The sequence below is a fragment of the Gorilla gorilla genome, chromosome 2 (genome assembly GCF_029281585.2).
Source record: "Gorilla gorilla gorilla isolate KB3781 chromosome 2, NHGRI_mGorGor1-v2.1_pri, whole genome shotgun sequence".
NCBI classification, from domain to species: Eukaryota; Metazoa; Chordata; class Mammalia; order Primates; family Hominidae; genus Gorilla; species Gorilla gorilla.
The window spans coordinates 46321377-46336970 of NC_086017.1; the positions used below are offsets into that span (position 1 = coordinate 46321377).

The window sequence follows — 15594 nt, forward strand, 5'->3', positions numbered from 1 at the left end:
ATCTGAGAGATGTCCCAGACAATACAGCATGGACAAGACAATCTGCCCATGTTTCCATCTTTATTAACCAGTGGAGCATATGCTAAATACATTTGCCTGTGCAACAGTAGAAATACTACAGAAATATCCTCAGTGCAGCTCTTTCTTATTGCAATTGATGTTTTAGGAGCACAATTTTTGCCTCAGAGGGCTTTTATGGAGTACTATATTAATTTGCTAGAGCTGCCATAACAGAGTACCACAGACTGGGTGGCATAAACAACAGAAATTTATTTTCTTGCAGCTCTAGAGGCTAGAAGTCCAAGATCAAGATATTGGTTTCTTCTGGGGCCTTTCTCCTTGCCTTGTAGATAATCACCTTCTCACTGTGTCCTCACATGATTTTTCCTCTGTGTGTCCAAATTTCCTCTTCTTACAAGGACACCAGTCAGATCGGACTAGGGTATACCCTAATGACCTCATTTTAAACTACCTCTGCAAAAGCCCTGTCTCCAAATAAAGTCATATTCTGAGGTACTGGGGATTAAGGCATCAACATAAGAATTTGAGGAGGGATACAATTCAGCCGGTAGCAAATACCCACTATTTGCACAGCGTTATGAGAAGCAGTACTTGATAAATGAAACCTAGCATAGTACTGAATATAAATCCTTTTGTTCTGCTGTCCATCACTTAATTTCTAGAACTACTTGATGTATCAATCAGAATCTAGAAAGCTCTATACTGTAAAATCCTCACTGCTCTCAACACAGTTTTTCTACCTTTTAGACAGCCAGCCAGCCATCATATTTCCATCTTCTCTTTCATTGACCTTCCTAGGGCCCAGCACTCTCTTTGTTCTCGGGGGAAAACACCAGTGTGGTCCCTGGGACTGTACACCTTCTCCCCACTGTCACACAGCAACAGAAGCAGCAACTCAGAATGCAGAGTGGGGAGTGGCCACTGCCACCCATGTTGGGCTTTATGGCCATGGCATCAGACAGCTTGGCGTGACTTCTACCTGAGGAGCTGGATGGCTCAGAACCCATACTCTCAGTTGCAACCTCAATGCCACCTGGGCAGGCAGGGGCTCTCTCTGACAGGATTCCAAATCTGAGGAGCATGCTCTGAAACTTGCCATACAATCCATTATAATGCAGATGCTAACTCTCTGAACTCACCTCTTCATTCTCCCTGAAAAGGAGGCCTCTTGCCCAAAACATCAATGAGCAATGTACTAAATTTACTGAAGAATTTGAGAAGGAAAAAAAGGGAGAGAGGTTTATAAAGCACACTTCCGTCAGTAGTTCTCTTACTCAAAAATCTCTGCCTCCATACCACCCCAGAATTTGTTTCCTCCCTGCTCTTTCTGGCACAACTCCCTCATGGCAGCCTCCCCTCACCCCCAACTCCTTTTCTATTACTGCTTGCCATCTTGTAGTTCAGATCTTACATCTGCAAACTTCACTTCCTCTCAGTATTCAGTAGAAAAAAGGGCTATTATTTTTAAATTGAGATTGGTCCTTGGAACCATCTTCCCTACCAGGTAGCTACTCAAAGTATTTCTTCTGAATATATACAGTTCGGTTTCCTAAGAGGAGTCTTTGAATCAGCTCTGAAGGTGATAACAATCGCCCTGTATTGTTACAGTGGCATCCACATGCCTCACCAGATATGGCAGAGGTGTGGTGGGGATTTTGAGAAGTCAGAGTTATGAAGTAGCCCTTGAGTGCCAGACACCTTGCCAGATACTTTAGATGCTTTATTTTATTTAATCCTCACAACAAATCTGCAGGGAACCTATTATTACTCCTATTTTATGGACGGGGAATTTGGGACTCAGAGAAGTTAAATAACTTTCCTACACTCACACTGCTGGAGACCAGCAGAGCTGGGAAGGGCAGCAAAGCCGTTCTGACCCCAAAATCTTCACTGTGTCTCTTCCTCAGGTATGAAAGGCTCCTCTATCTCTGCACATAAGAGCCTTAAAACTTTTGCTTTAGGCCTGGCGTGGTGGCTCACACCTGTAATCTCAGCACTTCGGGAGGCCGAGGCAGGTGGATCACCTGAGGTCAGGAGTTCAAGACCAGCCTGGCCAACATGGTGAAACTCTGTCTCTACTAAAAATACAAAAATTAGCTGGATGTGGTAGTGGGTGCCTATAATCTCAGCTACTCGGGAGGCTGAGGCAGGGCAAATTTCTTGAGCCCAGGAGGCAGAGGTTGCAGTGAGCCAAGATCGTGCCACTGCACTCCAGTCTGGGTGACAGAGTGAGACTCCGTCTCCAAAAAAAAAAAACTGTCGCTTTATTAAGCATCTTAAAGAATCTCATCTTCTATGGACCTCGGGCATGTCACTTAACATCTTTCGGACCCGTTTTCTCAATCTATAAGATTTGGGCACATTATTTAACTTCTTTCTACCACCCTCTCCTTATCCATAAAATAGGGACAGTAATAGTACTGCCTCATAGGGTTAGCTTGACAATCAAAAGATAACCCGTGTAAAGTCCTTAGGATAGAGCCTGGTGTATAATGAGTACAATAACTACTTGGTAGTAAATTAATATAATTACTATGTACCAGTCACTGTGCTTCCTGTTGGAAGTGGCTTCATGGTCTGCAGGAGAGCCCCAGAGCAGGAGGTAGGAAGGGTGATAACATATCACACATGCTGCAAACTGGGGGTCACGTAGGAGGGAGCATCCAGAAGCACCTGCAAGAAGGACCAGGCTAGACTCCACAGAGAAGTTAAAGTTAGGTGAACCAGGCATGTTCCAGATACACTGAATGAGACACAGACCTCCCAGGAAGAACAAACAAAGGCACTTAAGGTTTGTGCCTTGTGCCATGTATCATTGGAAAACTGGGGCCTGCTCTTAGTTTATCTAGGTGCATGGGGTGCAGGAGGGGATGACTAGAAATAATACTGGACAGGTGGATGGCCATAATCCAGCAGGAAGGATCCCATTTCCCACAGTAAGGAACCTGGTATAACCTAGAACTGAGGGATGCCATCAGAGCACTCAAACAGTTGAATTATATGTTTTAACATTGATTCATACTTCAAGATTTGAAAGAATGCCTCTGACTATTTCAGCTTCCATTGATAGCTCCTGTTTCTGACATATTAGAGTAGGCAGTGATCAAAACACTCAACTTCACTTGTTAATATAAATATAGGGCTTGTGTCACCCTCAGAAAGTTTTATGCATTGCTATTTGTCTCCAGAATTAGATCTTAGACTTCCTAAAAGTGGAGACTATTTAAAGTCTTTTGTATTTTCTCACCATGCTGACTTCTCAGAGCTGGAAGAGAACTTTGCAGCCACTGAGCTCATCCTCTATATTTACTGGTAGAACCTAAGCCAAGGAGCTTGAGAGACTTGCCTAAGACCACACATTTCAGCAGTGGCAGAGCATGCAATCAATCATATCTAATAACTGTTGCTTTACCAATATAGTCATTAATAACTGTTTTTTGGAGCTGGCTATGACAGAGCCAGGTAGATGTAAGAAGAATATTTCAACTTTGAAGTAACCATCCAAACTAAAGCAAATCAGTACCTGGAATGTATTGTACTTGCTGTAAAAGAAATCAAGCTGTGAGTGGGGTAAAACTGTTGGTAAGAAATTTAATCCTCATACTAAACACTACATTTCTAAAGACCCCCAATGCTCACTCTCTGCCCATTGAGTTCACATGTAAAATGTTAGAGGTGAATGTGGAAAGTGCTTTGACAAACTACACCATCAGCCAAACTTGGAATAGATGAGGTGAATCTGCATGGCGGCTGGAGTGTGAAGGGAGCTGGCTTCGAGAGTCAATGCACGAGGGCTATTAGACCACAATATGGCAGGTATTTCCTCAATTCTTAGATGTCATCATTTAATGGTTTAATATCTTCTCAGAAAAACGAAAATAGTGAGCATTTCAATGCTCTTTATTCAATGAACAAGGCATAACTATTTTAGAAAAGTTAAAAGGTAAAAAAGAAAAAATGTCCATTTAAAAATCAAAGATGTAGACCACATGTGAGTATCAAGGAGGAAACATTTGCTTGTCAAAGGTTCCCTGATGACTTCATTTCAACTCAGAAGTAAAAGCCAGTGCATTATTGGTACAGTGTTAAATAGCCAAGGAAATGTCTGTATAGTGGCAACTGACTTTATGGTTAAATGTCAACGGGCAGGAAACTGAGTTGATATGGTGACTGTGCCTCCTAATTTACCGCCTGTGTGGGCAGACTCTTTGCATCAGAACCACCCCTTTCCCATATAGCATGGACTTTAGATCGTGGCAGAAATGATCAAGTGCACGCTGGTTAATTAACTTGATGTGCCACTGTGGAACAGACTGGTAAATCAATACACCTGCTATTACATTCACCTTCAGGCTGCAATTCTGTGTTCCAGTGCTCTCATGACTCCCAATTTCTGCATTCCCTGACTAATTGCCATATAAGTAGTGTTGCTCAACCTGGCAACCACATGGATTATTGCTGAAGTTCCAGCAGGCACCAGAAAACAAAACACACTAAGCAGAGAAATTTTACTAAGAGCACATCAAGGGTGGGATACCTTATGAAAGTCCATTTGGCTTTAAGAGCTTTGGAGACAGAGAGATCTGTATGCAGATCTTCATTCTGCAACTTGCTAGCCATTTAACTTTGGGCAAGTTGGCATTTTTCTGTTTTCTCATCTGTAAAATGAGGAAATAATCTAAAATGGACCCTCTGAGCTACCTTCCCATCCTACCACGGTACATTACTCTAGTCCATTCACCCTCCCCTGTCTCTGAAATGGTTATTCCACATCTCCCTCTTTCAACTTTGGACATCTCCTCCCTCCACCTCCCATTGTCTCTGACTCAGGAGACAGACTTTTTTTCTTTATTCACTGAGAATATAGAAGCAATCAAAAGAGAAAAGCCACATCCAGCCAATACCAATTCCACCAACTCTTCTCCATCTTTCTCCTTATGGCGGCCTGCCTCACTCCAATTTAAAGGCAACCCTTCTTCTCAACTACCCACGGACATGGCTCCAGCATACCCCTTTCTCTCTTATGCATCATCAGATTTAACATATGCTGGAGTAAGCTCCTGTATTTAAACAAGACATGACAGAAAAAAAAAACTCCCTGGATGCTACATTTCCCTTCAGATATTGCCTCTTTTCACTAATCTTCTTTAGAGCAAAGCTTCTCAAAACAACTGTCCATGTTCACTACCTCTGCTCACCTTTTTTCCAGCCGTCCTCTCCTGAAACCTCCTCAGTTAGGTTTTCACACTCACCACTTCACTGAATCTACTATTATTAAGGTCCTCCAAAGACATTCCCATTACCAAATACAATAACCAATTCCTAAACCTCTCCTTACTTGACATTATTATTTAAGATTCATTTCATGCTTTTGGCTATTCTCTCTTCTTTGAATCATTTTCTTCCCTCAGCTTCTAACACACTCCTCTCTTTGAGTCTTCTCCTTCCTCACCAGCCTTTCCTTCTCAAGTCCCTTTGCTTGTCCTTACCAATCTTCTTGTCCTCTAAATACTGGAATGCCCCAGAGTTCTGTCCTCAGATCACTTCTCCTCCGTGTCTGCACTCACTGCCTATGTAGTGATCTCATCTAGTCTCATGGTTTTAAATACCATCAATATGCTAATTACTCCCAAGGTATTACTCCAGCTTGGACCATTCCCTGGAATCCCAGAATCATATATCCAGCTGCTTAACTGGCAGCGCCACTTGAATTCCAAATAAGCATTTCAAACTTATTCATAACTCAACTCCAAATTCAGCCGTATCTTACCATAACTATACAAGGCCAAGCTAAAATTACTTCTGATCAGGATTATCGCAAGAGTCTCCTCTCCCAACTTGTCTCCCTGTTTCCATCTTGCCCTCCTACAGTCGGTATTCCACACAGCTGCTAGAGTGACCCTTTTAAATAAAAGTCAGAGCCTGTCACTTCCCTGTTCAAAACCATCACCCTTAGGATAAATTCCAAAGCCCGTGCCATGACCTACAAGGTCCAGCAAGAAGCTAGCCTTGACATCTCTGCTCTTTCTCTCCCCCATCGTTCTTAACCAGACGCACCGACCTCCCAGTGCTTCTCAGATACCCTGCCCTTGATCTCTTGTTGGGGCCACTGCCCACAATGCTCTTCTCCAGCATAGCTCAAACACTCACTGCTTACTTCATGCCTCTGTTCCATTGTCACCGGTTAGAGAAGCCTTCCTTGTCACTTTCTAATGCCCAGCTCTAGCCTTATTTTCCTTTGTACCTCCTCTCCCTGTCCAAATTTATATTATTTACTACTCTGATTATCTACCTATAGTCTATCTCCACCCATTAGACCTTAAAATTGACAAATGGGATCTAATTAAACTAAAGAGCTTCTGCACAGCAAAAGAAACTACCATCAGAGTGAACGGGCAACCTACAAAATGGAAGAAAATTTTCACAACCTACTCATCTGACAAAGGGCTAATATCCAGAATCTACAATGAACTCAAACAAATTTACAAGAAAAAAACAAACAACCCCATCAAAAAGTGGGTGAAGGACATGAACAGACACTTCTCAAAAGAAGACATTTATGCAGCCAAAAAACACATGAAAAACTGCTCATCATCACTGGCCATCAGAGAAATGCAAATCAAAACCACAATGAGATACCATCTCACACCAGTTAGAATGGCGATCATTAAAAAGTCAGGAAACAACAGGTGCTGGAGAGGATGTGGAGAAATAGGCACACTTTTACATTGTTGGTGGGACTGTAAACTAGTTCAACCATTGTGCAACTCAGTGTGGCGATTCCTCAGGGATCTAGAACTAGAAATACCATTTGACCCAGCCATCCCAATACTGGGTATATACCCAAAGGACTATAAATCATGCTGCTATAAAGACACATGCACACGTATGTTTATTGCAGCACTATTCACAATAGCAAAGACTTGGAACCAACACAAATGTCCAACAATGATAGCTGGATTAAGAGAATGTGGCACATATACACCATGGAATACTATGCAGCCATAAAAATTGATGAGTTCATGTCCTTTGTAGGGACATGGATGAAATTGGAAATCATCATTCTCAGTAAACTATCACAAGGACCAAAAAACCAAACACCACATGTTCTCACTCATAGGTGGGAATTGAACAATGAGAACACATGGACACAGGAAGGAGAACATCACACTCTGGGGACTGTTGTAGGGTGGGGGGGGCGGGGAGGGATAGCATTAGGAGATATACCTAATGCTAAATGACGAGTTACTGGATGCAGCACCCCAGCATGGCACATGTATACATATGTAACACACCTGCACATTGTGCACATGTACCCTAAAACTGAAAGTATAAGAATAATAAGATAAAAAATAAAAATAAAAAAACTCACTTATTAAAAGACAAAAAAAAACCTTAAAAGGAAGGTTTTAATCCTCTTTTTACTGCCATAGCCCCCAAATCAAGGTCTATGCCTAGCTCAGAGCAGTACCCATGATATTCATTGAGTTATTATTATTATTATTATTATTTAGATGAGTTTGCCCAGGCTGGAGTGCAATGGTGTGATCTTGGTTCACTGCAACCTTGCCTCCCAGGTTCAAGCAATTCTTCTGCCTCAGCCTCCCGAGTAGCTGGGATTACAGGCATGTGCCACCACACCCAGCTAATTTTGTATTTTTAGTAGAGACAGGGTTTCTCCATGTTGGTCAGGCTGGTCTCAAACTCCCAACCTCAGGTGATCCGCCCACCTCCCTAAGTGCTGGGATTACAGGCGTGAGCCACCGCACCTGGCCTGATTGAATTATTTAATGAATGAATGATCCCCTATCCACAAGGTTGCTAGGATGATTACATGAAGTAAATGATATAGAGTAGTTTCAAGCACATGGTAAGGTTCTGAAGAATATCTGTTTCTTTTACCATTATTATTATAAACAAAATGGAGCTGGGCCATGGCAGTGGTACATGGAAGCTAATCATTTTGTAACATCTGTAACATTTTGTAACATCAGGGTTTGCTTCTATTTCTGCATTTCATATGTTCTCATCTGGCCTCTGCTCTTTTAGGGATAATTAGAGAAAGCATGTTCCTTTGAGTTCATGTCTGGGGCTTAATTTAACTTGTAGGTATTTCTTTTAAGATTCCCACTTGAACAAGTCACATTAACTTCCAAAACAAATTCTCCAGCTCTAGAGGCAGGCAGGGTCCGATGGCTTCATACAATTTCCAAGCCACATCCCCCAGAGCAAGAAAAATGTGGCAGGTTTCCTGGCATCATACTTGAACATCATACATAAACTTCCAGGGAACACAGAACACCACACCACATATGACGAAGGGTTTGAAAGGAGAAGTAAAGCACATGAGCACAGGAGGGAGACAAGACTGGATGTGTGTAAGCATCCTCCTCGTCACTTTCCCTGTCCTGGCAGCAGAGGCCAAGCAGTGACATTTGATGCTTTCCTTTGATAAACAGGGCATGCATGCTCTTTTATCACTTTTTAGAAATTTGAAATCTATAAAATGAAAGAAATAATTCCCCAAAAAGCAGATTTGCTTTCCTGCTCCACATCCTCACTGATGGCCAGAAGTATTGTCATCTCCCTGGAGGTGGGTGATGACTCTCCTCCACCCCTCCATCCAACCCCTAAAGACCCACCAGCAGTGGAAAGAGCATGGGGATGGGGATTGGAGGAAGGCAGATTCAATTTGAACCCTGGTCTTGATTCACAGAATCTGTGTGACCTTAGGCAAGTTGCTTAACCACCCTCAGCTTCCATTTCTCCAGGGGTAAAATTGCATCTTCACCGAATGGTTGGGAGGATTAAGATAGGTCACCTGGTGAAGCACTTAGCTCAGCTCCGTATTCCCAGCTCCTTGGTTCCCCACTTTTGTCCCCCATCATCCACCATCCACTTATATCTTGTGGAGTTCTCAGAGGGCTCTCCCACACATTATCCTCTGTGTCCTTCACGACAGGGTGGGTCTTATTCTGATTTTGAGACATGAGTAGTCAATTTATTGAATCATCTGAACTCAGTAGGGAGCAAACAGTAAATGATTTTGATTTTTCTGTGTGATGGTGTTTACTTTGATAAACCTCTCCCTGGGGTGCACATCCCATGACAAAACCTTGGCAGATTCTTTACCTTCCTGTTCATTTTAATGTATTAAATGTCCTTCTAAAATAAAACTCCAGTCTTACCTCCTGTGTAAGCCTCCCTTCCTCCAGCATCAGTCCAGTTTACAGCCTGAAGGACTTGAAGTGAAGAGGGTCTGTACTGCTCCTTTGCTGCATCCAGGTCCTCACCTCAAAGTGGCTCAATCTCAATGAATGATTGTCTCATAGCCCCTTCTCACTTAGCTTTTTCAGAGATGAGGTGTCCTCTTCAAAACCAATGCTATGCTCCCAAGGACACAGGACTCACTGCCCTGTATCCATCAAGATACACTAGCTTATGCCTCAGCAACAAGCAACTCCACAATAACTCAGGGACACCTCCTTCTTCCCCCTTCTTTGATAGTTCTGACTCCTCTGTTAGTTTGAGCTGTAGGGCAGAGGGAAAGGGACAAAAGTCTTAGCTGGCCCACTCTTTCTGACCTTTCTGCAGGTTGTTACAGCGTCTCTGGCTAGCCTTTTCTAGCTGATGTTGCCCTATTAGCAGCCCTAGTGGGGCTTTTCGGAGGGCTTTGCAGGGCCTCTTTTTTGTATGGCACCCTGAAGTGGACAGCTGGCTTCACACAACCACACCTGACTTCAGGAGGGCAAATAAGTACAATCCCACCACATGCATAACATGCAGGAGGGTGGGGAGAACAGCATTGTACCAGTTATCTATTGCTGTGTACACGCAATAGATACCTAATTTAATGACTTAGAACACCAGTCATCTTTTTAGTTGAAGAGTGTGTGGGTTGACAATTTGACAAGGACTTAGCTGGACAGTACTTCTGGTCTCATCTAGACTCCCTTATGCCTGCAGGACAGCAGGGTGGCTCTGCTTCTGGACTCTATCCTAGAGTGGCAGGGAATTGACTGGACCATGTGTCTCATAATCCTTCAGGCTACATTGGGCAGTTTGGTAGGTTTCTAGAGGGAGGACAAAAGTATGCAAGGCCTCTTAAGGCCTGGGCTTGGAACTGCCTTAAAATTGCTTCTGCTGCCTTCTATTGGTTAAATTTCAGAAACCAACAATATTCAAGGAGTGGAAAACTAGACTCCACTTTTGATAGACTGAGATGCAAATTCACATTGCAAAGTGCTTGGATAAGGGAAAGGGGAGAGAACTGCAGTCTTTTTGTAGTCCACCCCAAACACTAATGACCACCATATCTTCCTGGACTTTTGAAGTGGAACTTAGGGGGTTAAGACAGAGGTGGTTGGGCTTGGCAAGGCCATGTAAATTTGTCTGATATATTGTGTAGGGGGAGTCTGACCACACTTATGGAGACCCTTATTAGACAAGAGTACTGAGCACCATTTGTTTCTTTTTCTCTTTTTAAATTACTTTTATGATTTTATTTTTAATTGACATAAAATAATTGTACCTATTTATGGAGTACATAGTGATTTTGCAACACATGTAAAGTATAGTGATCACATCAGGGTAATTAGCATATCCATAACATCAAACATTTATCATTTTTTTGTGTTGGGAACATTCAAAAGTATCCTCCTTCTAGCTATTTGAAACTATATAATGTATTGTTGTTAACTATAGTTATCCTACAGTGCTATAGAGCACTAGAACTTATTCTTCCTATCTAGCTGTCATTTTTTAGTAAAAAATCTCTCCCTATCCTCCCTTCTCCCTGCGCTTGCCAGTCTCTAGTATCCTCTGTTCTACTTTTAACTTCTACGAGATAAACTTTTTTTAGCTTCCACATATGAGTGAGAACATGCAGCATTTAACTTTCTTTTCCTGGCTTATTTTATTTAACATAATGTCCTCCTGTCCCATCCATGTTGCCACAAATGACAGAGTTTCATTCTTTTTTATGGCTGAATAGTATTTCATCATGTACATGTACCATATTTCCTTTATCCATTCATTGTGTTGTTGGACCCATAGATTGACTCCATATCTTGGCTATTGTGAATAGTGCTACAATTAACATGGGGGTGCAGATGTCTCCTCAGTATAATGATTCCCTTTCCTTTAGATAAATTCCCAGCAGTGGGATTGCTGAATCACATGGTAGTTCCATTTGTAGCTTTTAGAGGAACCCCCATACTGTTCTTCATAGTGGTTGCACTAGTTTACATTCCCACAAACAAAATGTCTGTGAGTTCCCTTTTCTCTGCATTTGTTATTTTTGTCTTTTTGATAATAGCCATTGTAACTGGAGTGAGATGATGCTTCACTGTGGTTTTGATTTGCATTTCCCTGATGATTAGTGATGTTGAACTTTTAAAATATATTTGTCAGCCATTTGTGTGTCTTCTTTTGAGAAATGTCTGTTCAGATCATTTTCTCATTTTTAAATTGGATTGTTTGGAGGGTTGTTTTTTTTTTTTGCCATTGAGATGCTTGAGTTTCTTGTATATTCTAGATATTAATCTCCTGTCTGATGCATATTGTGCAAATACTTTTTCCCATTCTATACGTTGTCTCTTCACTCTGTGTCAGTGGGGATAGTGCCATGCACACAGCAGATCTCACCCCCACAGCCTGGATCTGCATGATCCATTGATCATAAGAGAGACTGGTCCATCATTGCATTGCAGTTCTAGAAACTAAAACGATCACTTTCTTTCAAGACCAAGAGTTTATGGAGCAAAAGTGCTGACAGCTTCTTCCAGTTTCCTTTGCTGTGTAGAAGCTTTTTAGTTTGATATCTGAGCATCTTTTTTCTGCAGCTTTGGGCCATACATGTTTATTCCAGGCAACAGAAAGAACTCCCATGGATATTCAGTTACAAAAAGAAACCACCTTAAAGGTGAAGTGACTTGTCGCTGGGTGAAAAGAAAAACTATGTACTAAGGACTAGGGATGAGAAAGCAGAGTAAACAGGAGAGACTTTTAAAAGGCCACTCTGGGGATGGACAGAGCAAGGTGCACCATGGTGCAAGCTGTCATCAGAGTCCAGAACCTTCCAGTTCCTGGAGCCAGAATAGAGGGGTAGATTAAACTCAAACCCAGACCTGCCAGAATCTTGTGCTTTTCCAAACCTGTTTTGGTGCCTTTTTGTAAGTCCCAGAGGCAAAGGAGAAATGGTCTAGTTTGTCATGGCCAAAACAAGAGGGAGGGCAGCAGGAAGAGCAGATAAAGTCAAAAGGATAATACAATATGTCCTATGTCCTACACACACACACACACACACACACACACACACACACAGTTACTTATCCATATGCTTCAGACCCAAGCAGACTTGAGAATTCCTGGTTTGTGTTCTGTGGATAGTTTAGCGAGATTGATTTTGAGCCAGACAATAGACTCTTCTGCTTTGCTGTGTGCAGAGACAAGTGGCTGTTAAGTGATCATAAGAGAGAAAGGCCAGCTTTACACATGTAGCCTTTGAGCCCATGAGTTTGTATACTTAATATTTCCAATGATTCAAATTCAAAAGGCAAATTATATCAAAATCCAATGTGGTGGGACACTTTGACAGCACACTGGTAGGACTTTAAGGAGGCAGGGGAGGAGGAGCAGGGGCAGAATCAAAGGCAAAATAGGACCTCTTTCTGCTCATCTGGCTTAGTGGCAGGGGCGGGGGAAATTCCCTCTCTACTAGGCACTGCCATCACCCCACCCACACAGGGACATTTATGAGCCTCCTCAAGACTGAGGGTGTCAGTGGGGACTGTGTAGTGCACACAGCAGACCTTACCCCCACAGCCTAGGTCTGCTTGATCCATTGATCGTAAGAGAGACTGTTCTGTCATTGCATTGCAGCTCCAGAAACTAAAACGATCACTTTCTTTCAAGACCAAGAGTTTACGGAGCAAAAGTGCTGACAACTTCTTCCAGCGAACCAACAGCGAAGACATGAAACTGCAAGCACACATGGTGGCTGAGATCAGCCCCAGCTCCAGCCCACTCCCTGCTCCAGGAAGCCTGACGTCCACACCCGCCAGGGCTGGCCTGCATCCAGGTGGCAAGGCTCATGCCTTTCAGGAATACATCTTCAAGAAGCCCACTTTCTGTGATGTCTGCAACCACATGATAGTGGGTAAGGCCTCCCACCCCTTTCTCCAGATCCCAGCACCCCCGGAAAGCTGAGTGAGAGTGGTGTGCCACGGGTCCAGGTACCTACGGACAGATGCTAGGCCTCAGAGATTTACATGTGGGAAGATCATTCAGGAGTGCTTTGGGGAACAATATTTGTGAGAAGGTAAGGGAAGCAGCACTGGGTAGTGGGAGAAGTTGGGTTGTGATATAGTTGTAATCAGGACTTCAGCTGATCCCCTGTAGATCCCTAAAGCCCTTTAGCGTGTTCTTGCATTGAGGCTCGAGGTCTGGGTCTTTGAACACCTGCATCAGCCTGTCACTGTATATGGGCAACAAGTGAGACCTGGAATGCTTGTTGCTTCCCCCAAAAAAAAGCCGATGTCTGTCATATGTGCATGGTCATATCAGTGACATCCAATATGGCCTGGAAGTCAGGGTTCTGCAGTTCTCCTTACCCTTTGCCAAGGCTCAGTTAAGGGGTAGGATATTCAAAATGGTGGGCAATATTAACCCTTCTTACAATCACACACAAGGCTTGTTCTTGTTTTCAGAAAACCTTTATGTACTCATGTTCTCATGGTCTAGTCCCTATGACTCATTTTCTTCTTTTAAATGGCCACATTTAGGAACAGTGCTTGTATCGGTCAAAGATTTCCACCAGAAAGTTGCCTAAAAGCCACCCTAAAAAGTAGTTTTAAAGTGCTGAAAAGTTTAGAAGTTCTTTAAAAATGGCCATGTTTTACTCTCACTCAGGCATCTTCAGATCAGCTGAGATTTGGCTGATCCAGACTCAGCTTTGTTATTGCATCTTCTCGCTACTCCTTATCTCCTGCTCTCTCCTTGAACCAGTGGGCTAGTCACATCATGCACTTCTCATGGCGAGGACAACTGGGAGCATGCAAAGCCTCTTAAGGCCTTGGGCCGGGGGTGGCACACTGTGACTTAGTCTACTGGCATTTCGTTAGCTGAATTAAGTTATGTGGCCAAATCCATAGTCAAGACAGGGGCAACCCCCTAGCCCCCACCTGCCGTCTCTAGTAGCAAGGACTGCAAGCCACCTGACAAAGGGCTTGGATACAGGGAGGGGTGGAAAATGGGCTCAGTATGTAATCTACCATTTAGGATGCTCTCTGGATTACTGATCTTTTTTTGTTTGGTAGAGTCTGCTAAGTCTTGGAGCTCCCACCCTTCTACTTTACATCTCCATATGGACTTAATGCCTAGCATCTGACTGTCAGCTTGGGGTTGCTGGGCCGGGGGCGGTGGAGGGTCTCATCACGTCTCATGCTCAACAATACTTCAGACACTTCAGCCTCTAACTTAGTTTCTGTGCCTGCCCGGCTTCTGAATCTGTGTCACTTTCAATTTCCACACACATTTCCACCAGGCCTTTTCAAGGCAGTGTTATTCATAAATAACCCTTAAATAGGTGATGATGAGCCTCTATTTTAGATCTCATTGTGATGAGTGTGAAAAGACAGAGGATGTGTTTTTAAAAATGAGTAACAGAAATGAGTTCACCTCTGAGGAATGTCATAGTCATTACCCTAAAGAGGATTCTAGGTACATCTCAAGTACAACAACAATTTTGAAAGACTCTATTTTGAATATCACTAAAAAAAAATGTCCTATGCTAAAGAGAGTTGCACTGCACTTTTCTCTTGTCAGAAATAAATTCACATTGCAGCTGCCATTTCATCTTTATAAAGAAAGAAAAAAAAAGAATCAACAAGTCTCACTGCTCTTTTCAAGGACAGAAACAAAATAAACCAAGTATTAGGCTCCTTTCAGGAAAGAACAAAGGGGTTTAGAAAGGGGATATGGAGCAGAAGGGAAAGGGAGAGAAAGAAAAGGCGGGAGGAAGGAGGTGAGAAGAGGAAAAGAAATGGAGATGAAGTAGGGGCTGGTGTATGCTCTAACTTCCTAAAACAATAAATAGGGTATTTTAATTATCTGATAATGGAGCACAATTGATCTGCCTCTCTCGCTTTCTTGACCCTTCAGACATAGCATTCTGTCTCCACATAGATTACCTAAAGATTTCTTTCCTTCAAGCCACACATTATCCTCATATTCTAGATTTTAGGGAAAGACTACCTGCTATTATCCCCTTAGAATGACATCTCAGAAAAGATATTAAAGCTGTTTGTTTTTTCCTTTCTACTGGGAACCAAAGGCTGTATAATGATAGCCAAGAAGAATCAAACCTCATCTGTGCACTTTCCAGCTGACAGATACTTCTTTAAAAATAAAATGAACCTGACACCCTCCGTGTACACTCACAGTTCAGTTTACAAGGACTCACATTTGCGCCTTCCCAACACTTGTGCCTTGAAGATGGAAAGGCCACACCCTTGCCATAAGATCCCTGATCAATAAAAGTAGACCAGGACCCCGGTCTCATCCAGTGCCCAT

At 42.7% G+C, this 15594-nt stretch overlaps 1 protein-coding gene across 7 annotated transcripts in view; it reads left to right on the plus strand.

Moving 5' to 3' along the window:
• STAC (SH3 and cysteine rich domain) overlaps positions 1 to 15594 on the plus strand; it is a 168997-nt gene that overhangs the window by 49955 nt on the left and 103448 nt on the right. For 4 of the 7 annotated variants that reach the window (XM_019022893.4, XM_063703683.1, XM_063703681.1 and 1 more), the window contains exon 2: positions 12904 to 13180. In XM_019022893.4, coding sequence (XP_018878438.1) covers positions 12904 to 13180 — 277 coding nt within the window. The remainder of the gene's footprint in view (positions 1 to 12903; positions 13181 to 15594) is intronic. The other 3 variants (XM_063703684.1, XM_063703682.1, XM_055381413.2) reach the window with 1 other exon arrangement.